Source organism: Festucalex cinctus, chromosome 1, assembly GCF_051991245.1.
Source record: "Festucalex cinctus isolate MCC-2025b chromosome 1, RoL_Fcin_1.0, whole genome shotgun sequence".
Classification (NCBI taxonomy): Eukaryota; Metazoa; Chordata; class Actinopteri; order Syngnathiformes; family Syngnathidae; genus Festucalex; species Festucalex cinctus.
In genome coordinates this window covers 62,412,953-62,437,067 of record NC_135411.1, presented here as the reverse complement: position 1 = coordinate 62,437,067, position 24,115 = coordinate 62,412,953, and the positions used below count along the sequence as shown (strand labels likewise).

General features: G+C 40.6%; 1 protein-coding gene across 2 annotated transcripts in view; it reads left to right on the top strand.

Moving 5' to 3' along the window:
- LOC144003842 (microtubule-associated serine/threonine-protein kinase 1-like) overlaps positions 1–24,115 on the top strand; it is a 62,403-nt gene that overhangs the window by 15,971 nt on the left and 22,317 nt on the right. For both annotated transcript variants that reach the window (XM_077500470.1, XM_077500479.1), the window contains 7 exons: positions 2,081–2,109; positions 17,365–17,459; positions 18,213–18,288; positions 20,032–20,104; positions 22,340–22,500; positions 22,623–22,698; positions 22,923–23,132. In XM_077500470.1, the coding sequence (XP_077356596.1) occupies positions 2,081–2,109; positions 17,365–17,459; positions 18,213–18,288; positions 20,032–20,104; positions 22,340–22,500; positions 22,623–22,698; positions 22,923–23,132 (720 nt within the window). The remainder of the gene's footprint in view (positions 1–2,080; positions 2,110–17,364; positions 17,460–18,212; positions 18,289–20,031; positions 20,105–22,339; positions 22,501–22,622; positions 22,699–22,922; positions 23,133–24,115) is intronic.

The window sequence follows — 24,115 nt, the reverse complement described above, 5'->3', positions numbered from 1 at the left end:
TTTTAAATCACTATCTGCCGAACTGCTGCTTGTTATGAAGTTAATTTAATTGGATTCACTAACACCAGTGCTTGAATCTCAAACTTACTCACAAGTCAGAAAAAAATTATAACTTAATTATATGTAAGATCACTCGTATTTCAAGGCACCAAAATGTACATTTATAAAAGATATTCTGTGGTTACCGAAATGCAAGTACAGTCTTTTGATGTTGAAATTGTTTCCATGCTTTTTAAAAGTATTTTGTATTTCTTCGTTGGTGCAAAGCATGTGGCGCACTTCCTTTTGCTTTTGGAAGTTGTCTCGTTGGCTCTGTCGGCTCACGGTCAATTAGCCTGATCAATGAAGGACAAAGCGAGGAGGAATCAATGGCTCCAATATTTGGTCGTCCTTGTAAAGATGGATTAGGTAACATGTACTGTAAAACACTCAGGGACTTGCTGGCGTAAGGGAAGTGCACTCACTGAGATGCTTTGATTAAATGGAAGCTATTGACCACATATTGCACCCATAAACACACACAAACGTGCGTACACACGCACACAAGCAATCATTATGCTAATTATTATAAGGTCTGTGGTTACTGATTAATCAATATGTGGCTAACAGCACCCTTAACCTCCAAGTGACAAGGTGTGAAGCTTCTAATGCATTAATTGTACCTGACACTAAATATTTTGTGCCTTGCTTCTTATCTGAGACATACATAAACATAAGCATAAGTAGAAGAAACATGGAAAGCCAGGCTATTTCCAAGGCTTCAAGAAATTACCTCAGGCACGATCTCTCACTGCACCCTTGTTTGTTTGAGCCAGGTTTTTTTGGCATAACATGACTCTTCCGGTGTTCCCTGTCCATATGGACACAAGAGGGGCAGGATGGAGAAAGTGTGGCTGAAATTAATGACTACACGTGCAAAGGACTGTTTGTTTAGATGTGATATTGCGTACCGTGATCATGGCATTGTACAGTATGAACTAGGATCTACCGTTTGTAAGGAGAACAAAAACCTTTCACATTGAAAGGCTTCAAAATGTCATTGTTTTCTTCAAGTGTATTTTTTGCACATTATCCAAAAGAAAACATGGTAAAAAAAAAATACAATTGAAATGAATATATGCAGTAGCCTATATACTGACTTGGTAACAACAACAAAAAAATGGTTTCTGGTCTATTTACAGTAAAAAAAATTTTTTTTTAAAAAAAGTCTCTTTTGTGTCTGAATTTACCTAAACATCACAGATTTAGGTTCATTTTTTCCATTTTCTACAACCTTCTTTCATTGACCGCACATGATAAATTATATGTGTTAAATTATCCCATACTATTTCATGCTTCATAATTTGTTTTGTTTTTTTATTCAATGTTCAAACAGTTGTTGTTTGATGCAATGCATTTACGACTACATTAAATCAACAGTGTGTAATAGTATTAGGGATGGGCGAATACCGATACCAGGTATCGGTATCGGGCCGATGCCAGCCTTTTTTCAAGTACTCGAGTACTCGTGACGCAGACGAGTACAAGCAACCGACGGCAGAGGGGGAAGACGTTAAGTGAGTCCTGCTTGCCTGTAACTGGCGCTAGCTTGCAGCAGTTTTTCACCAAAACTTCACCGGTTTGGAAATACTTCAAAATTGTGAATCTTAAACTAAAAGAGCATTTTTGTGTTTTATTTTGAGTGTTAAGACTATTGAAGAGTGACTGTGCTGTTTTTTTGTCAAAATTAAAGGAAATATATTTGTTTAAAAATATCTTTTAGTGATTTTTTTTTATTTGTCAAAATGTACAACTGGTATCGGCAGTTGGTATCGGTGAGTACTGAGGGTCTGAGTATTGGTATCGGTCTGAAAAAAAAGTGGTATCGAACATCCCTAAATAGTATTGTCTTAAAAATATTCTCACATAATGTTCACTTAAGTACAAGAATAGCATTTCTTTAACTCTGGTGTTCTCTAATGTGGATGTGTTAGCACTTCTCTGTTGTGTGCCTTTTGTGTACAGAATTTACCTGCACAGATATTGTAGATTTTTTTTCTCTACCTGATCTATTTTATTGTGTTTGTTTTTCTTCCAGAAGGATTTACCGCTGCCTCGCAAGAGCAGCAGGTGAGTCTTATTTTCAATTCTCCCTTCCTTTTGTCCTCACTCTTTCCATCTTTGCGCTTACCCTGAAGAGTGTTTCTTAAAGGAAGCTCAGTGGTGTTTGTTTGTGCTTTGGAATGTTGTGGTCTCTCAGAGTCTGGATGCTGTCCTTGGTCCTGAAAGCCAGTACTTCCTTTTGTGGTTGCTCAGTCTCACTACTCACATCTCCTTTCTACTACTTTTAAAGCGGTTAAAATCAACTATCCAAATGGAATCCCCAGTTTCGAAAAACAAAATTTCTTTCATCTAGTTTGCTTCCTTATTGGCATTTCTCAGTTCTTCTTTATACCTGTACTATCCTGTACAAACATCTGGGGTGGCCAGATGCGTTGACCCGCTTGCGCTGGCCCAATGACTGAGCAGTGAGCACGTCATGGTGCTGTAACCCCGGGTTTTCACCGGATGCGGTTGCGGTGCGGTTGCGGTGCGGTGCGTCTTGACTGCGTGCTCCGGACGGGTAAATTTTTTTGTCAATCCACACCGGCTCCGCACAGCTGCGGTCCGGCAGCTCCGTCGCCGCCCACTTCCCAACGTGTCTCGCGGGACCGTGCGCGCGCGATCATGTGGCATTTCACAACAACAAACATACAGAAAGTCTGTGCTCAACAGAGAAGCAGAAAGAGAGGTGGACTTCTTTTGATTTAACCTTTTCTTCTTCTTCTGCTATGAGATTCCATGCAGCATCCTTTTTTTGGTTGTCCTTGTAAAGTATATTAATAACGAGAGTCGGGTCAGTGCGGGTCCACTCTTTATTTCTGTCTTCCGCGTCCGGCTGCCGCTCAGTACGGCAAGCGAGACGGGCACAACAAGCAATCGCGAACATCAAACTCACAATACATTACAGTCCTTATAAAAAGGATGTGCCGTGTCATATATTATTTTGTGGTTTTCCACCTCCAATATTAACCTCTCCTCGTCCATGTTCGCTGGTGTCTAAACCGTGAATGAGCACATGGCCCGGCGACGCCCACGTCACGTTTTGCTGAAAAACTTGCGAAATAGGAGATGGCGAGTGTTTTATTCTGAAAGGTAACCGGAAATTTATTTTGAAACTGCCTCGGTCTTCCTGTCCCGCTCGATGTGTTTTGTGCTAGCTTGCCATTTGCCGGAGGCCTACCGCTGCGGCGTCCGGCAAAAATAGAAAATAGGTCTATCGGGTCGGAGGCATCTGCGCAAGAAAGCCACCAAATCCGCATGTCCATCCTGCGCTCTCTGGTCAAGTCCTCCAGCAAAACAAAGAGAGGACAATGTAAGTCTTTCACAATCAATCATGATAGACCTTTATTTGCATTAGTCCTTTCATTGCATGTTAATACTTGCTAGCAAAAAAAATGACTCTTTTTCTTTCAAAATCATTAGCAGCAGAAGGCCAGGAGGGCGCAGGCCAGGACAAGGACGAGGACGACGAGGACGACGACGACGACGATGAGGATGACGAGGACGATGGCAGCGAGGATGACAAGAATGATGACGACGACGAGGATGACGACGACGATGACACCGATGATGACACTGGCGCCTCCGAGGGGGACAAAACCAGTACGGATGAGGAGGGGACAAACGATGATACCAGCAGCTCCTATGAGGATGGTGATAGCCAAAATGGGAGCACAACAGACTTGGAAGGCGGAGAAATGGAAACCGAAACAGAGAATAAAGAAAGAGCGACTGCTGAAATTGCCATGGACATTGACACTTAACACAGAGAAATTGCTGTAAATATGTTAATATAACTTCTTGTATATATGTTTAGATTTCTTGTTTGGCTTGTTTATCTGTTTAAAATTAAAAACAGAAAATCCTGTGTAAACTACTGTACATATGTTGTTATAACTGAGATTGTTATTGTATAAAGGTTTATATTTCTTGTTTGGCTTGTTTATCTGTTGCCTTGAGAGCAAAGTTGACCAATCGCTAGTTTATTTCTTTAAAAATTGCGCTTGGGATCCGCTCCGCACAGTTCCTAGAACTGGACCTTGGTTGGGGGTCCAATTCCAGGAACTGGGCGGAGGCCGGCCACGGAACCAGCGACCCCGCGAGCCGCAATCCCGGTGTTCTCGGCCCCGCTTCGCGGGGCCTCGCAGGGGCTAGCTCCGCTTGGGACCCGCTCCGCCCAATTCCTGGAACTGGACCTTGGTTCAGGGTCCGTTTCCAGGAACTGGGCGTAGACGGGTGAATGACCCAGCGGACCGGCGAGCCTCAATCCCGGTGTTCTCGGCCCCGCTTCGCGGAGCCTCGCGGGGGCTAGCTCCGCTTGGGACCCGCTGGACCCGCTGGAACTGGACCCCCAACCAAGGTCCAGTTCCTGGAATTGGGCGTAGACGGGTGAATGACCCAGCGATGCTCCCGGCCAGCCGGTGCTCTCGGCCCCGCTGCGCGGGGCCTCGCAGGGGCTAGCTCCGCTTGGGATCCGCTCCGCACAGTTCCTGGAACTGGACCTTGGTTGGGGGTCCAGTTCCAGGAACTGGGCGTAGACGGGTGAATGACCCAGCGATGCTCCCGGCCAGCCGGTGCTCTCTATCTACAATCTCTAAATATCGACCACTGGTTAAACTTACTAATAAATTATATCTCAATGGAAAAAATCTCTGCCTTAAATAAAAATCAAGTATCAAGATTTAAACAAATATGGTCTATGTACATAGAATATTTTAATCTCAATTTGGCAACTTAATCCTGCCAAGATTCTGCCTGTTAACGAGAGCCACCACATCGTTACAACTTCTGTTTTCGCTGCTTCTGTATTTGGTATTTTGTATCTGATTGTTTTTATTTTTATATAGTCAGGAACCTAGTTGCTGCTAGTGGGCTCGAGCATACCACACTATACGACACTATACTCATTAACTCCGTAAGATCTATTTCTAGTGGGCACTAAGCATCAACACTTGGTGTTACTGCATGCTAATTAGTCAATTTTCTTGACGCCGTCCCCTGTGGTCGGGCGGGGGTGGTTCTAACACAACCCTCCAGCCAATACCAGAGTGGGGGGTGGCGTGTCGCAAACGGGGCCGGGCGAACTTGTCGGCTGCGTGACGTCACTCCCGCGGCAATTTGAAAGCACGCACTGATTTTTTTTCTTCACTCACTCATTCACACACGTAAGCTTCTGTGAGTGAGTGAGTGAGTGAGTGAGTGAGTGAGTGAGTGAGTGAAAAAAAAAATCTGTGCGTGCTTTCAAATTTGTTTCAATTGCTTTCAAAAAGAACATTAGATATAAGAACATTAGATAAAGGTTGATGAAGTGTGCCCCCCCCCCCCCAACACACACACACACACACACGCCCACACACACCCACACACACACACACACACACCCACACACACACACACACACACACACAGAATAGGTAATGCCCCCCTGCAATTTCTTTCTGCTGACGGGTCTGGTCTGAAGGGGTTAAACGAATAAATTATTGTATGGATTAAATTATTCCAGACGCGAGCTGTAGCAATTTTCCGATCTATTTCATGGCCCCATCGTGTTCAATCTTTAGGGTCAGCCCACAACACCCCCACGGTCGTCTCTTCTGACCCTCTGGTCATCTCCTCTCATGTTCGTAGGAGTCACAACGAGTAATTAAACCCGGATTGAACTCTTTGCAATCCTCCGATTGCTTGCCTTAGCGCCACTTATTCAATATTCTTTCAATATTTGAGACATCTTTTCATTTGAATGCAGCTGGGCTTCGTACCCCATCCTATCTCCCCTTGTAGGATATGAACAGCCACCATACATTATAGATGAGTTCAGTGGCTTCACATTCACTGCCTCCTGCATCCATTCATGGGTAAACCCTGCAGACCCATTCTGAGAATAAATAGTGCACATTGTTACCAGCTTTCCCCTTCTGCAACATCTTTGTCATGTTATGTAACAATCCACATGACCTTGCATCTCCATTTGCTCGCATCATCATCCATTCATTCATAGATTCCATTGCCTGCAGTGAAAGCTTTTAACTCATCTTTAAGTGCACACAAGTGAAAGAAGATGGAAAGAAAAGCGTCATAAATGTCACGACCATACCTTGGAAAAATTACCCACAATCCCTTGTTGCGTCTTTGTTTCTATGCACTGCCTTCATTTTCCGCAAATGCACACACACCCCAGTGCACTTTTAAATCAGGTTGGAGCTCTGTGGTTACCTGCTGCGTTCTGACAGCTCGTGTCACAATCAGCTGCACCCAACATGCTCCGACGCGCTGAAAGCAATAAGGGGCAAAGACAGGAAGCCGATGGTGTGCTGTATGGCAACCTGCGTCATTGCTCTATCAAGAGTGACCTTTTATAACACCCTTTAAAGTGGGGTTAAAAGGCATAATTAAGTGGCCACTTATCACAGTATGAATAACAGTTGTTTTATTATAATTGACATTTCAGATTGGCTTGATCGTGTAAATATTTAAAGGGGACACACAAGTGATTTATTCGCATCTATGAAGACATGGTTGCAACAATAAAGTCTTGTAACAAAAATCAATACACAAGCTATCATTTTGTTTCTTAAATGAATTATCTGAGAAATTTTTGCAGTATTTCATCATTATGGTATATCAACAGGGTGAAAATCTGAGATGGAATTAAAACATTTTTCTTTCTTTTTTTGGCAGTGGCACTATTGTGAATTGGATGTCATGTTGAGCATTTCTCAATGGTTTGATTTTCCTCCTACTGATCAAGGAATAAAGCAGCTTCCACCCGAGCCCCAATGCAAAGTACTATCTGAACAACTCTATTCACCAAATTCATTATGACTTGTTTTAAATACAGTACTGATTTTATTTGTTCAGAGAGCTAATTTTCTGAATGTATCATTCGGGTCTTGGGTGTGTTGAAGCTTATCACCCTGGACTGCATCCATCCAATTGCAATGAGTAAGATTAGATGTCGTGAATAGAGTCAAGAGTTCAACAACTCTGCACTCATATAAAAAATAATAACAAAGTTCTCACTGGCTATATGACATCAAGCTATGCGCACTAACTCCCAAGATGCAGATGAGAGCGAAGTCTAATGCACAGAGGGTGGAAAAAGCGAGAGGTTATGCAAGAGGTGAAGAATGGAAAGGCTGAGATAGAGTGAAAGGCCCTTGGGTGATATCTGTGTCCGCTCTCCCATTAGGGCTCAGCTCGCCGAGGTCGCATGCGCATACAAGACACGCATACTAGCTTTTACTGTCTCACTCTTTTATCCTTTATCATTTGCTCCTGCTACTGTGTTTTGCTCTTCTGAGTCCTTTTATTCATTCAAATTCACGCACAGCGCACAGCCAAGGGCCAAAAGGTCCAGTCATAGACTCATAACGCCTATTTTAAAAACACTAATACTACTATGTGGAGCGCCCCACCTTGATCCTATCTGTTCCATTGAAGAGGAGCAATTGTACATGTTGAACTTTTAATGAGAGTCAACGGTAAAATGTGTGCACCCCACACCGGAAGTATGTGACGAAATCAGACAGCAAAGATGACCGAAACAATTCTACTCATCATTCACTACTATTTATCTAGCTCAGAAATAGAAATATATGCATTTCAAAATATTTTTAATTGATTAAGACTATTGTTCCATTTTTCGACCAGTCTCCACAGTGTGCAGAGGAAATATTTTACCATGGATGATCCCACTACCAGGTCATATTAGGTGCAGTAAGGTGTCGGTCTCATAAACTGAAGATGATGAGTTCAACCCCCAGCGTCTGCTTTGGAACTCGAAGCAATCACAGTTTTGCCAGCAACCTAGTTGTAAAAATTTTATTATTATGTCTTCCACACACTCGAAACATTACAAGAACTACTGTTGTATTACCACAGACACTGACCCACAAGATCTCTGAAATTCCCCTAAATAATCAAGTATATATCTATGTATGCACCACTAAGAAATGTCTCCTTCCTTGCATCTCCACATGTGGTGTAATTCATGCAACTCAATTTATACAGCTAAGTACAATAATGTAAAATACAATAATGTAAAAACATGTTGGTTAACTCTGCCATATGTGCTGTCTTCTGTTTGATTTTGTGTTGGATGGTCACAAGTACAGTGATGACTTTTACTACTACCCCTAGCAAAAGGTAAGGAATCACCAGTCTTGAACAACCACTCACTCAGACGTTTTATTGTGTAGATCAAACTCGGATAAAAATCATGAAACAGTCTTAAGGTCATTCCAAAGTACAACATCTTGGCTTTCAGAAACACTAAAAGAAATGAAGAAAAAACATTGTGCTGGTCAGTAAATTTTACTTTTATAGAGCAAGTGCAGGGAAATAAATATGGAATCACTCGATTCTGAGGCAAAAAATATGGAATCACTCCATTTTTGAGCAGAAAATAAAGACACACCCAGTCAATTTCCTTTGCTTAATTGGGCACCTGCCTCAAATGACCTCTGCTCGTTAGTCAGCAGTTAAAAACAGTGCAGTTATCATACCTTGGAGGGCTGCTGGACCAAGTGGATTGGGAAGAATCATGGCTCCAACAAGGGAGATGTCTCTTGAGACCAAAGACAGGATTATCAAACTTCTTGAAGAAGGTAACTCTACACTTATGGTTGCCAAAGATGTGGGCTGTCCACAGTCAGCTGTATCGAAGATCTGGACCAAGTACAAACAGCAAGGTTGCTAAGTACAAACAGGAAGGTTGCTAAAGTCAAGCTTACTGGTAGACCAAGGAAGACGTCTCAGCGTCAAGACAAACAACTAAAGGCCATATGTCTTGAAAACAGAAAATGCACAGCAAGACAAATGAAGAAGAAATGGGAGGAAGCTGGAGTCAATCTATGTGACAGAACTGTGCAAAATCGCTTCAAGGAAATGGGATTTACATACAGGAAAGCTAAAAGGAAACCATCATTGACGCTAAACAAAACAGAACAAGACTGCAATGGGCTAAAGCAGAGGTGTCAAACTGCATTCCTCGTGGGCCGCAGGTTTTCGAGGTTTCCCACTTTCAACACAGCTGTCTCATATTTAAGCTCATCAGCAAGCTCTGTAGGAGCCTGATAATTATCCTGATCATTGAATCAAGTGTGTTGGAGTAGAGATACCTCGAAAACCTGCAGGACTGCGGCCAAGGAGAGGCAATCATGGACTGTGGATGACTGGATGAAGGTTATCTTCAGCGATGAGTCACGAATCTGCATTGGACGAGGTGATGCCGCTGGAACTTTTGTTTGGTGCCGTTCCAGTGAGATTTACAAAGAGCAGTGCCTAAAGAAAACATAAAAATTCCCACAGCCCTTGATGATATGGGGCTGCATGTCAGGCAAAGGCACTGGGGTTAAATCTTCAATAAATGCACAAGTTGACACTGACATTTTGGACAGCTTTCTTATGCCTTCAATTGAAAAAAATGTTTGGGGATGATGAAATCCATTTCCAAGATGACAATACATCATGCCACTGTGAAAACTGTGAAAGCATTCCTTGGAGAAAGACGCATCCAGTCAATGTTATGGCCTGCAAATAGCCCAGATCTCAACCCAATTGAGAACCTGTGGTGGAAATTGAAAAAAATGGTCCACAGCAAGGCTCCGACCTACAAAGATGATCTGGCAACTGCAATCAGAGAGTTGGTGCCAGATTGATGAAGAATACTGTTCATCACTCATTAAGTCCATACCTCAGAGACTGCAAACTGTCATAAAAGCCAGAGGTGGTGCAACTAAATACTAGTGATGTGTTTTGATTGTTTTTTTTCTTTGTCTGTTTTTCATGATTCCATATTTTTTTCCTCAGAATGGAGTGGTTCCATATATATTCCCCGCACTTGCTCTATAAAAGTAACATTTACTGACCAGCACAATGTTTTTTTCTTCATTTCTTTTAGTGTTTCTGAAAGCCAAGATGTTGCACTTTGGAATGACCTTGCAACTGTTTCATACTTTTTATCTGAGTTTGATCTACAGAATAAAACATCTGAGTGGGTGTTCATCCAAGACTGGTGTTTCCATACTTTTTGCTAGGGGTTGTATATATAAATCATTTGTGAAATGACGTTAGCAGGAAGGAACTATTGTTCTCGGTTATTTCAAGGGAGCTTCCCTGGGACACACTTTCTACAAGCTGGCTAAGAACACATTAGCTAATGATGCGCATACTAAATCATGTCAGGTTTGAGGTATGGTTTTGGACCCAAATGCAGAGAAGCAGGGCGAGGAGGCCGAGGTGACGTAAAAAGGGAATTTAATTAAAGCTAAACAAAAGCGAACTCCAAAAGGTAAGCAAAGCAAGACATTGGGGAAACAAGGCAAAAAAAACAAAAACAAAAAACAAACAAAAAAACCCAGCAGCATGACGGGGTCAAAACAACAATGAATTGGCACAAACAGAGGGGAAACAAGAGACTAAATACACACACACATACACACACACACTAATTGACACAACGAGACACAGCTGGGCAAGAGACAAGTGGCAGAGGGTTCTGATAGGTTGACACACGAAGTCAGGCAAACACAGGTGGCCAGGACAATACTTGACGAGACAATGGGAGACACACAAGGAAAGCATAACATAACAGAACATAATAGAAACTTGAAGGAACATGACAAACTCAAACACTCATGCACTTTCACTACAATTTTAACCTTTCGGCTGCTGGGAAATTAAAATAGAGGCCTTATAGAAGATAGGCTTATTTTTTGGAGAAATCTCAAATTGAGGTTCTTAACCACCTGATCTACTTTTGTCAATCACATTCAACTTTACTTGGCGACATGCAGACCATTTAGTCAGAATGGGACCCATTTGGGGGTGATGACAAGACATGTTTGTGTGTGCACGGCTATGTCTTCTGAAGCCATATACCTACCTCCCTTGGAACTAAATAAGTCATTAGACTTCACTCAGCCACTTATGGGCAAACCATTGTGAGACAGTCACCTGAATCATACAGGAGAATCTCTTTTATAAAGTGCTGTTTTTCTCTCAAGAGGATCCCAGAAGCTAACAAGGTGCATCCTGTACCGTCGGCTCTTGAATTACAGAGCCATCTTCTCATCTTTCCTCTCTGAGAAATCAAACGATAGTATTCCGTTTGATCTTCTCTCTCATGCACCATCTCTCTCTCTCTCACTGAGCTTGTCTCAATGGAGAGCACGTTTGAGGATAGACACTTCCCGACAGCACTAAATGTACCCATGTTTGATAGATATTGCTACTGTCAGCTGTAGTGTAAGACCCCAGACTGAACAGAAGACTTGAGTGTTTGACAATATACTGTATAGTAGAGCTTGGACTGGCACCCAAAATCCACATTTACTATTAGTTGACTGTTTAAGCAGTGAATCCTGAATCAACATTGTTGCAGCTAAATCCAAATTAAAGCCACTGAGGGGAGTAAACAGGCCGGTTAGTTTCTGGTTTGACATGCTTGATCTCACATGTGAAAGGTCATTTGTTTCATTTGCGCATTTGTATTTAAACACGGTATTGATTTTACAACGTGGTGACCTATATGTACATGTACAAGAAATTACAATCTTGAATGGGTACCAAGACAATAGGCGTCTGATGTGAACGCAGCCACGTCAACCTACAGAAGGTTTTCCTTGTTAGTTTAAACTAACTTATTTTAACCTCCAGGATCCCTTGCAGTACACTGGTCAAACCCAGAGTGTTTTTTCACTTTTGTCAAAGTTTTAAATCCATGTCTTGTACCATCTAGCTACGCTAAGGTAACCTGGGGAGGGTTTGTCCTTCCAGTCCATTGCCCAAGTTGGTATACTCCTTTTGTGCTAGGATGGCATCAGAGACCAACAATGAAGTCATGACACAGGCATTGTTACACCACCTAGATAGGCTTTATTGACTGGATATAACAGTTTAATTTAACGTTACTTTAACATTCCCATACATGTACAAACATTTCCGAGTGTTGCTCTCTCGAAGAGCGCACTTCACACGGTACAGTGTACCCCACATTACGTATTATCTTATAACTGTGAAGTTGAAATGCTTTCACTGATGTTCAGGATGCCTGACAACTGAGTGTTAGGCCAAGTGGGAGGGATAGAGGTTATAGTAAAGGTCATTTGTGTCTGACCTTTCTCCTGGTCATCTCTTCAGTGGCTCAGTGGACGATTCTGACATTTCACATTGCTAAGAGCCGTGATCAGATGGAATGAAGGGAGGACAGAATTCTGCTTCCAGGTTTTACACTTCTAGGCTTTACCTCCTGTGTACTCACCAAAACAAATACTGTAAAAGAATAGAATATGTAACACAACAGCTTTTTGAACTGCATTTTGCAATATATGCAGTATAGTTGAAAGTAACTTAAAGTGATACTTGACTAATTAAGCCATTTTCAGCTGTAAAAAGTTGATATTTTGTCTATAATTAATGTGGTAACTTCATTATTTTTCATGTACAATGAATACCTTTAAAAAGTATTTTTTCTACTTACTGTCGACTGTTGATGACATCACCTGTGTTGAGAAAGTAGGTAATGACCAATCATAGCTCAGCTACTGACCAAACCCAAAAAACAGGTTGAGCAAAGTAGAAAAAAATGACTTTTTAAAGGTATTAATTGTACATGAAAAATAATGACGTTACAACATTAATTATAGACAAAATATTAACTTTTTACTGCTGAAAATGGCTCAATGAGTCAAGTATCCCTTTAAGTGCATACAACAGTTTCAAAATACAGGTAAGCATACAGAAATGCTGCACATTTTATCATGCTAATTTTGTTTGGTCTTTTTGAAAATTGCTACAGCATTCATCCAGTCAAAGTAAACTATAATAGAAATATTTACTGTTAAGAATGACACTGGACAGTTAAGTGTACACCCATACCACCCATTTTCAATTGATGCAGTTTACATATACCGTCTAGGCTATATAAACTTGTGAGCACAACTTTACATGTACAAAATTTAAATGTAAATTAGTGACGGAAAAAATGCTATGACTTGTCACCAAAATTCACATGCAAATCTCTACTCATGTCCACTTCGACCTTTGAAAATATCAGAACAATGCCACAGTGTTTTTGTTATATAATGGACATTAAGCCTTTTTCTCACTAGACAGTAGCACTCATAAGATTACATACCTCGGCCTTTACGAGCACAACTGTATATTGACATTCACCGGACACCACATTAGATACCTCCACATAATCTGCTGAGATTTAGTATATCAGTTATCTGTTATGATTAATAATGTCAGGGAGTTATCTATCTAATTGACTTGGTGGTAAACTATGAGGATTAGGTGTGCAGAAGTCTTTAATTTTAAGCAGAGGTTTGATCACTTTTAGCAACATGGTCAAGGCAAAATTTGAAGCGTGTATTCCCTCATACTGTATCTTTACAAGTTCGTAGCAAGGTCTACTTATGGAATTTCCCATGCATGCGTTAAGTTCTACATTGATTTTTAGGAGCAAATGTGAGTGTGCATGGTTGTTTGTCTATATGTGCCCTGTGGTTATCTGGCGACCAGTCCAGGGTGTAATCTGTGTCTCACGCAGTCAGATGGGATGTGGTCTGGTGTGACTGACACGAAGCGAGGAGGTAGGACTCAGACGCAGAGTGACAGTTGGCCAACAAGGCTGCAGTTTTAATAGATCGAAACTCAAAACACCTCTCAAAGAGGGAAAAAAGGCTGAACAAAAAGAGCTCCAAACTGGAGATACAAAATGGGCACTCAAAAACAGGGACAACTAAAGACGCTCCACAAGGGAGGAAAACAAGGGGCAAACAAAGGGCGCAAGACAAGGCAAGGCAAGGCAGGACATCAAACAAGGACTGTGGATCAAGGACTGTGAGGTAGTGATGTGCTTCTCGGGTCGAATCCCTGAAGAATGTGCCGAGTAATGCAGATGAGTGGTTCATGAACGGCGTGTCAATGCGTGTGTTGATGACGTACGTGGTGACGTTTGAAGCCCCACGAAGCAGGTGTACCACGTGACTGATTCAGGAAATGATTCGCTAGGTTTGAGTGTAGTTCGAAATAAAAGCGGCAAAGAAACGCTATGGATTCCCCTTCACTTTTTCTGTTTTCCGGTCCCTTATTGCGCTACTTTTTTTGCTTTTGGCATTCGATTTGACGAGCTTATTTTTGCGATGGAACCAGCAAGAAAGAGATTTTCCCTTGTTTGGGACTGGAGCACTTTGAGCAGATCTCACCTCAGAAGGTAATGCACTGTAATTACGGTACTATTTTAACAGATTCCAATAATAAAATAAAATAAAATGTGACAACACATAAAATTCAAATTTTTCTGTTCACAGTTGAAAGTCCCCTTCAGTACTGGGAATCACAGAAATATACGCGTCCAATTCTATACAAACTTGCTATCTCATATCGATGCACCCCTGCTTCATCAGTACCATGTGAAAGAGTTTTTTTCCAAAGCAGGTGAAATTCTCTGCAAAAAAAAAGAAACCGCCTGAGTCCAAAAACTTCGGAAAAAAATAGTTTTTAAATAAAAATGAATAAGCAGTTTATTTTACCTCCTTATTTCACATTTTCACTTGTTGCATAAGCACAAACATAGACAAAGTAACACAGAACAATTCATGTTAAAACACTCTTCAAATATATATTCTTTTGTATTTAGAGCATGATTTACACCCCACCATTTTATTGCATGCACCAAGCATGTTATACATTTTTTCTGTCCACATGATGGCGTAGTCGAGGAAATGAATCATCTTGAAGCCCCTACGTGTGTGTGTGAAGCATTTCACTGCAGGGCTTCACTGCTTTACGGGGCTTCATTTTGCCATCACTACTGTGAGGACGCTTCCATGCACTGAGATGTGACACTTCAGGAATAGGAACAGGAATAGGAGAATTCAGGTGGCTTTTATGTCCGGGTTGATTAGGAACAGGTGGTAGTGATCATGGGCGTGGACCGGTAATCAGTGAGGCTGCAGGAAGGGTAAGTGACCTGGGGTGAGATGAGAGTTAGTACTTTCAAAATAAACCGGGAACCTGACTGTGAAAATAAAAGCATGACCCGCCACTCTGGTGGCGGCGTGACAGTGACTGTATGGTCTGTATTGATTAATGTTAATTGCTGTCAAAGAAGCATACAGAGGATAAAGGCTCCTTTTTGCCTGGCTTTATAAGAGCATGAACAGTCTATTTTTTCCCATTACATTATACACCACACGATTACATTATGTCGTGTTTGTCCACTGTGAATATTCCTCCCACCAAGTGTCTTGTGTGTAAGAGATAAAACTCTGTCATGTCTGTGTGCCTATGAGGGTAATGATCACCACTGGGAGTAGGGGTGTTAAAAAAAAATCGATTCGGCGATATATCGCGATACTACATCGCGCGATTCTCGAATCGATTCAATAATAGGCAAAATCGATTTTTTTTTTTTTTTTTTTTTTTTTTTTTTAGGATTCACACCTTAAGCATGGAAGAATGTTATATGAACGGAACATTAAGCCTTAATATTTTATTTTAATGCTGTTTAAACATGAAACAGATTACAACCTCTATAAGACTGAAATTTCAGATAAATAAATAATACATTTTCATATAAATCTTACACTCTACAAGCTTACTGATTAGTATTTTCTAAATTTGAATGAAAAAAAATCGCAACAATCGACTTATAAATTCGTATCGGGATTAATCGGTATCGAATCGAATCGTGACCTGTGAATCGTGATACGAATCGAATCGTCAGGTACGAGGCAATTCACACCCCTAACTGGGAGTGTTTTGAGTTGCTCTGATTATTTCCCCTGTTTTATGCAAAATTGCCCTCTACTCCTTTTTTTCTGAATTGATAGTCCCTCCATTCCCTCCAGAGATACTGTACTCATGCAGCTCTCATGCCTGCCCGTGTTGTACAGCCTTGTTTCACTGAGTGCCTTGCTCCCTCTTGCCCTCACTTGATCTTGAATGGCCGCGAAAGGACTCTGAGCATCCCTTTGAAAGCCACATCTTAAACAGTTTGTGCTGCTCTGTGGACTTGCCTGAGGTAAATACATGATGCTAGTTAGTTTCCACATGTATACACAGGTGGCTAATCATGTTTTCTATTAATTTATCACAACACTGAGAGTCCATTAAAGAGGTCCAGTTGCTGTCCTTTGTTATATTCTCATTTCCTACTCTACTGAAGAAGTAACTAAATGGAAGTCTGTGGTGCGAAGGTGAATCTGTGCACGCGCACGTTTCGTGAGATTCAGTTTCACTTGAGCATCCCAAGGGCAGGGGCACTTGCTGTGCACCGTAAGTGTTATAATGTTATTGACCCAGTTCAAAAACTGCCATATGGCACGTATGTATTTAATTAAATTTTGTTGCACATGTTCAGTTTAAATTAAAGTAATGGCATTTATGATCAATATCCATTAGTCTAGTTATAGATATAATCGATCAGGATATCCTTGCTGGCACCGAAGGATGTAATATTTTACAGTGGAAACAGGAATAAACATATTGCCCCCCCCCCCCCCCAAAAAAAAGAGAAAAAAAAAAGAAAAAATCTAAGCAAGGTCATATTAAATACAGTATAATTCAGTTTTGAGTTGATTTTGCAAGGTTACCTCATGTTACAATGCAGAAGAATCCATGACAGACAAAATTTTGGGGTGTTGGTTTGCTCTCATGAATAAAAATGTATTAAGGTCCATTCAATAAACAAGCTACCTCAGTTTGTTTGTGGACTGGCTCCAGTTATATGTGGTATCAAAACGGGAATTCACTGGAGGTTATAGATGAGTAATGTGGTCTTCTCTATATTTCTTGTTTCATTTTTTCATTGAACCTTTATTTAACCAGGTTGGTCCCAGGTTGAGATTAAAAACCCCTTTTCAAGCGAGACCTAACTCAGACAGGCAGCAGCAAAAGAACACAAAGTTACAGACATACATAAAATGTAGAAAGTACAACATTTTGGATTAAATGATCAATAAAATTGTTCAAACAGCCAAGCTAAAAACATTGACACTATATGGAAGCTGTTTCCATGTTTCCATTTCTTGTGACTCTCATCTAATCTCTGTCACAATTTATTCTCTCTGTCATGTGTCAGTGTCACTTTCTACTGAGTCTTTGTTCAGGAAATCGCACATCATGGATGAATAAGCAACATTTTCACACATTTCCACTTTTTTCACAATATGTGCACCTGGATGTAGAATGATACATATTGGGATGCAAAAACCCAGCAGTGTTAATGTATGGTAACAAACTGTATGTATACATTTCTGCTTTTATTTGTAGCTGTCGAACAAGCAACAGGAAAAGCCTCATCTTGACCACCACCTCTCCGACTCTGCCTCGCCCACACTCCCCTCTGCCTCTCCCTGGACACCTTGGTAAGTACAGTAGCAGTAGCATGCCACACTTCAGATAGGATCATTATTTCAATTTTATTTTTATTTTTCATAAATTCCACAAAACAGCACAAGGTTTTGCTTTTTTTGTAAATTTATTTATTTATTTATTTATTTTAATTATTTATTTGATTTATTATTTAATTTTTCGTCTTCATAAATTCCAGAAGACAGCACAAGCTTTTGCATTTTTGGAAATTTATTTATTTATTTATTTTAATTATTTATATGATTTATTATTTTATTTTTCATCTTCATAAATTCCAGAAGACAGCACAAGGTTGTGCTTTTTTTTGTAAATTTATGTATTTATTTATTATATTTATTTATTTATTTTTATTTTTATTTATTTATTTTATTTTATTTTTCTTCTTCATAAATTCCAGAAAACAGCACAAGGATTAGCTTCTTCTTTTTTTTTTCTTTTTTTTTTTTTTTACAAAGTTACAATCATATTAAATCTGTTTAAATGAGTGTGTAGATAAAGAATGTGCTAAACATGAATGCCCTAGTTGTGAGCTGCAAAAAAAGGACTTACTGATCAGAAAATATTAGTAACACATGTTGTCACATGAATTTTCAATTTAGTATATAAGTGCAAAATAAATGTCACCAATCTATGGAGATGTTTACACCCCCTTCACCACACAATCCCTAACAAATAATAATTAGTTCCAGTAGCTAATTTGTCTCCTGTTTGTGTCTTGTATTTCATCATCATTGTTGTCTCTGCAGGAAGCAGCCCACTGGACAGCCCAAGAAATTTCTCACCAAGCAACCCTGCGCACTTCTCCTTTGCCTCCTCCAGAAGGTCACTATACATACTCAAGTGCATCAAGTGTAATGCATACTCATACATGTTTATGCAATGGGTGGAGTGGTTAAGGAGGACAGGCAACAGCAACAACAAGTGCGCACGAGATAAGTGATCCAGGAGGTGTTGTTGTGTGAGGTCTTACACATGCTGGGAAGCAGGCAGCCACTCGCTCTATTCACAGCTTCTGGCAGCTGAACAGGCTGACTCATGTGTGACTGGGCCAAGCCATTACATTCAGTGCAGACACTCTCAGTTTACTGACTCCCTACTGTGCTGATGTGGGTGGACAGGTGGTTTTGTAAAAGTGTGGAGGGTTTTGTTTTTAATGTACATTTGAACGAGTTCATGTCATGTTTTGGTTTTGTGGGGGGTGGGATTTTGTTTTCTTTAGGTGTTTTTGGTTGTTTGTCATGTGTTCCTTGTCTCTTCCCTTGTCCCGTTATGTCAAACCACGTCCACCTGAGTGTGTCTTCCCTTCCCAGTGTATCCACCAATCAGCTTCCCTTGCCACTTGTGTCTTGCCCAGCTGTGTCTAGTCATTGTCAATTAGCCTGTGTGTATTTAGTCACCTGTTTTCCGTTCGGTTCTTGTGGAGTCATTGTGCCTGTTCATGTTCATGTCCCTGTTTTCCATGCCATGCCATGCCTTGTGTTTGTTTTTGATCTTGTTATTTTTTTCCATAGTCCCTTGTTTACATTTTTTGTTAATTAAATCCCCTTTTTTTACTTGCATCCCTGCCTTGCCCTGTTTTTGTTGCCCCATGCATTTGGGTCCTCCCTCCAATACCCCCACATCGTGACAGTTCAGAGTCTGTGCGCAAATAATGCATGCAACCACTACTGGCTTTAACAGTGCATTTAATACAAAGAACTGTGTCAATTATATTCCATTCTGATCTGAAGCAATGATTGAGTAGAAGCTGTAGATTATTGTTAACTATTCACCTGATGAGATTCCTTAACATCTTGCTGTAAATGCACAAGAACCAAGAATAGCATGTGAATCACAAATAAAGCTACACCTGATGGATGGATGAATGGATGATTTTTTTGTTATATATAACAAAGAGACAGAAGAGTGTTTTGGGGTAGATAATGCTCTTGATGGCCTCATGATAGCAGCAGGGGGTGTTTGATGATTCATTGCAGCGAGACGTGATGCTGTGTGAGAGCAGCAGGTGACGCAGTAGCTTTGAAGCTTTGATCTGTGTCTCGTGACACATGAATGTGCCATGATCATGTATTAGGAATGTGTATATACAGTGTGAGACTTGAATGGTTTGTGTTTACACCAGTAAATCCCCAGTCAGACACACTGCTGAACTTCCTTCTTGATCAAATGTGTCTGCTTGCCTGCCACTGTAAAGTAAGGAATGCGTTTTTGGAAGAACTGACAGAACGACAAAAAGAGAGACTATAGAACCATGTGGCTTACTGTGCGGGAGCGAGGAGGCTCATCAGACATCCATCCACTAGGTGGAAAAAAAGCAAACTGGGAGGTGATTACCAATCGCTCCCAGGTAAACACCTCTAAGACTAGGAGCTGATTGCTAATCCCAGGTGCGCTCCTTCTTGCTCACTCCATCCAACTAAGGGAAACAAGAAAAACACACAGTAGGTACAGCTGAGAAGAATAACAAAACAGAACAGAAAAAAAAACTTCCCGGTGAATGAAGAACGGTGATAAGTACATTAATTTGAAATGGCTTATGTATTTTCGCATTTGTGTTTTCAACAGAGCTGACGGACGACGTTGGTCTTTGGCGTCTTTGCCTTCGTCTGGGTATGGCACCAACACTCCCAGCTCAACCGTAAGTAGCTGATTGAAGTCATTTGTTACAGTTAAAGAAAAGTTAAAAATAATTTCCAAGGCATTCAATATACCATGGAACACAGTGAAGGCCAATAATTGAGAAATGGATGGAGAAAATATGTATCAACAGTGACCCAAGAACTAGACGTCCCAATAAAATTGATGAAAAGACCAGAGGTATACTAGTTGGAAAAATACACAAAATAAAAAAAAATAAAAAAAAATAAAAAAGGGGGGGGGGGGGGCACTTAAAATTTCTCAGACACTTCTGTTATGGGTCCAATGAAACCAAGTTTGAATTTTTTGGCCATAATTCCAAAAGGAACGTTCGGCAACCAACACAACAATGCTCATCACCAAAAGAAGACCATAGCTACAGTGAAGCAATGAGGTGGCAGCATCATGCTTTGACACTCTTTACCTTCAGATGTAATTGGAGTATTATGAATTATGAACATCTGTAAAAATGTCAGCAAACGCCTGCTAGCCAACAGCTGACTTTTGTTTTTTAATCAGAAACTTTAAATGGTGACAGGTGTATGTTGACTCTTATAAAACGAGTTTAAATTTGATTAATGCTGAACACAGCCACATCCCCAGTAATACGAGAGCGTGCTGTACATACTTGGCAACCACATCACCTAAGTATTTTTATTTTATTTCCTGTCTCAAAGATTTTAGCGCTTTTTTGTCATAAGTCACATTAGTGGTGGAAACAGTTTTGATACATTTTTTTTTATTATTATTAATATATATATATATATTTTTTTTTTTTTTTTTTAGAAAAATGACATTTGACTCGGTTAAAATAAATTAACTAAAAAAACAAAAATGTTTGGAGATGGTCAAAGTAAGAAGGGAGGGTGTCAAAAAACACAGGTGCCATTAAAGGTTATTTTAGTTAGCTAAAACTAATGGAAAAAAACTAAAACTAAAATTCAAAAAACAATTTCGTTAATGCAATAAAATAAACCTAAAATTCAAAAAACAATTTCGTTAACGCAATAAAATAAAAACGAAAATGCTTTTTAAAAATGAAAACTATCGGAAATTAAATTTTATATTTTCAAAACCAACTAAAACTAACTAACTATAATTATAGCAAAAATGTCCTTTGTTTTAGTCTTTGGTAATTCATTTAATACATGAGCCGAGAAGAACTAAAACTAATAAAAACTAACAGAACCACCCTGAAAACTAAGAAAAATTAACTAAAATGAAAAATTCCAAACCAATAATAACCCTACTGCCATATTACAAATAAAATGGTTTATATACTGTAGCATTTTTCTAAATATGCAAAAGCACAAATAAATTATTTGTACAATTTTTAGAACTAAACACAAGTTTTCTTCATAACATTACGTGGCCCTTGCATCATTGTGATTTTCTGTATGTGGCCCTCAAATGAAAAGGTTTGGACACCCCTGCTGTAAATGAATGAAATTGTTGAAAACCTCTCAATGTTGTAATACATGGAAACAGACCCTGGATCAGCACCTCTATATGGATGTACACTAAATGTAATTGCTTCTTCCTATTAGCTGAACTGTGGTCACCATGGTGAGCCTCACTGTGTTTTGGTATGAGTCGTATTGCGGAAGTTTGCGTCACAGACTTGGGAGCTACTCGCCATCTGTCTGTCTGATTAGCGCCAGGCTGGTGGAACAAGTGGGACGTGATAAGGGTGGCACAGAGGGCACAAGCTCTCTCGAGATGCAGCCCACTTTGTTTCAAAAGACTTTAACCAGGGCGGATATGCACTCCCGGACCGCTGATTACATGCCCAATATAGTAAGATCCTACGCAGAATCTCTGCAAAAATCTTTGGACCAAATATGTTTTGTTATTTTGTTTCTGGGATTTATTTAAAGCTTCATTTTAAATACAGAAATATTTCTATGACCCTGAACTGGATAAGAGAAATAGAAAATGGATGGATGGATTATTAGTTACGCATGATAATACCAGGAAGTCATTCGGTTAGCAAGTGTAGGAGCCAATGTCATTGTTTTGCTGAAGTGCGCGAATGCATTCAACAGTCTTTTGTTTTATTTGTTGCCATACTTCCTCTTGTACCGTTTGTTTTCCTGATTAATCCAATTCTTGTTTCCCTTCCTCTTCAACATTCAACATTTGCCCCCCCTTCCTTTCCCCATCCCCTTGTGCTTCCTGTTCCTCCTCCGCCCTTGGCTCTCCCCTCCTCTTCCTCCCATGTCACGCTACTCTGCAGTCGTCCAGCTCCTCTCATGAGCGGCTGCACCAGCTGCCGTTCCAGCCCACCATGGATGAGCTCCACTTCTTATCCAAGCACTTTGGCAGCACGGAGAGCATCACAGATGATGACGGCGGACGCTCATCTCCGCACATGCGCCCGCGCTCCCGCAGTCTCAGGTCAGCGACGCCATCGTGATAGCAGAAGTTCAATAAATGCAGACAGGCCTCAGAGGTTTGTGTGTTTCTGTGCTGCGTTTTATCACAAAAATATGTTTTACTTCTGTGATAACTGCTTCCAGCCCGGGGCGTTCCTCTTCCTGCTACGATAACGAGATACTCATGATGAACCATGTGTACAAGGAACGATTTCCAAAGGTGAGACTCACATGCAAAAGGAAACCAGCAAAATGTAGCCTCTTATACAGTACATTTTTTGAGACAGATCAACTCAAATCGAAATTGTATGGACTAAACAACTCAAAAAAACAGAAATCACTTTCCAACCCTTGTGTCCGTGTTAATTTTTGTTTGGCTACTGTGTGAGCCCAGATGGGGCTGCCGCATTACTGCGATCAACCCCTGCCCTTTCTTTCCACTAGGCCACTGCACAGATGGAAGGGAGGCTCGCAGAGTTTATCCACGCTTACGCTCCTGAAAATGTTCTCCCGCTGGCCGATGGAGTTCTCAGCTTCATCCACCACCAGATCGCTGAGCTGTCTAGGGACTGCTTGACCAAATCTTGCGAGGGACTCATCACATCTGTCTACTTTTTTGAGCTGCAGGAGAACCTGGAGAAGCTCCTTCATGATGTAGGTGGAAGTAAGCAACAATATAAGAGGAGTCTGACATCCAATTGCAAAGTCATTTCATAAAGATTGAATGAAAGTTATTAGTAGTAGCGTGACAATGTTAAGGGCACCCAACCTTTTCCTACAGCGCTTTTCTCATGGAGCCTTATTCCAACTGATGGACTGGTCACCAGCTAATCGCATGGCCCATATAGACAAACGTTAACACTCACAATCACACCTAGGGACAATTCGGAGCGCCCAATTAACCTGACAAGCATGCCTTTGGAATGTGGGAGGAGACCGGAGTACCCGGAGAAGACCCACGCGGGAACAGGGGAGAACATGCAAACTCCACCCAGGAAGGCCGGAGCCTGGATTCAATCTTGCGTCCTCGGTACTGGGAGGCGAACGTGCTAACCAGTCATCCACCATGCGGCCCCCCCTTCATCATTTGTCTCTTTAAATACATTTTACTTCATTCTGTTTTATGAAATAGACACCTACTTGGACATAATTTGGCAACTAAGTAGGGCACACTCACTCAGTCATTTGAACCATGCTGCACTGAAGTGCAATTTCCCTCTCCATCTCCTGTCCTCGGCTGACCTGCACTCATACTGCACAAGGTGGCGGTATAGCAGAACAGATATGGTGAGCAGGCAAAACGTGTATTGGATTGCTAAAACGGCAAACGGCGTTGATGGCGCCTAACACATTTGTATGGAGGACCAAAACTGCCAAAATAAAAAAATAAATAAATGCATAAATAAATAAATGACTACAAGTGAAAATAAGAGAGAGAGAGATGTTTTTATTTACATTTATTTTTTGTATTTAATTTTTGAATTATATCCGTTTTTATTATAGGCATTTATTTATGTATGAATTTGTTGATTTTTAATTTTGGTCCTCCATGCATGTGTACATAAACCACAAAAAATCTTTAAACTGCAAATGGTGATAGCACCATTCTTCATCTCATTAATTCACTACCACATTTC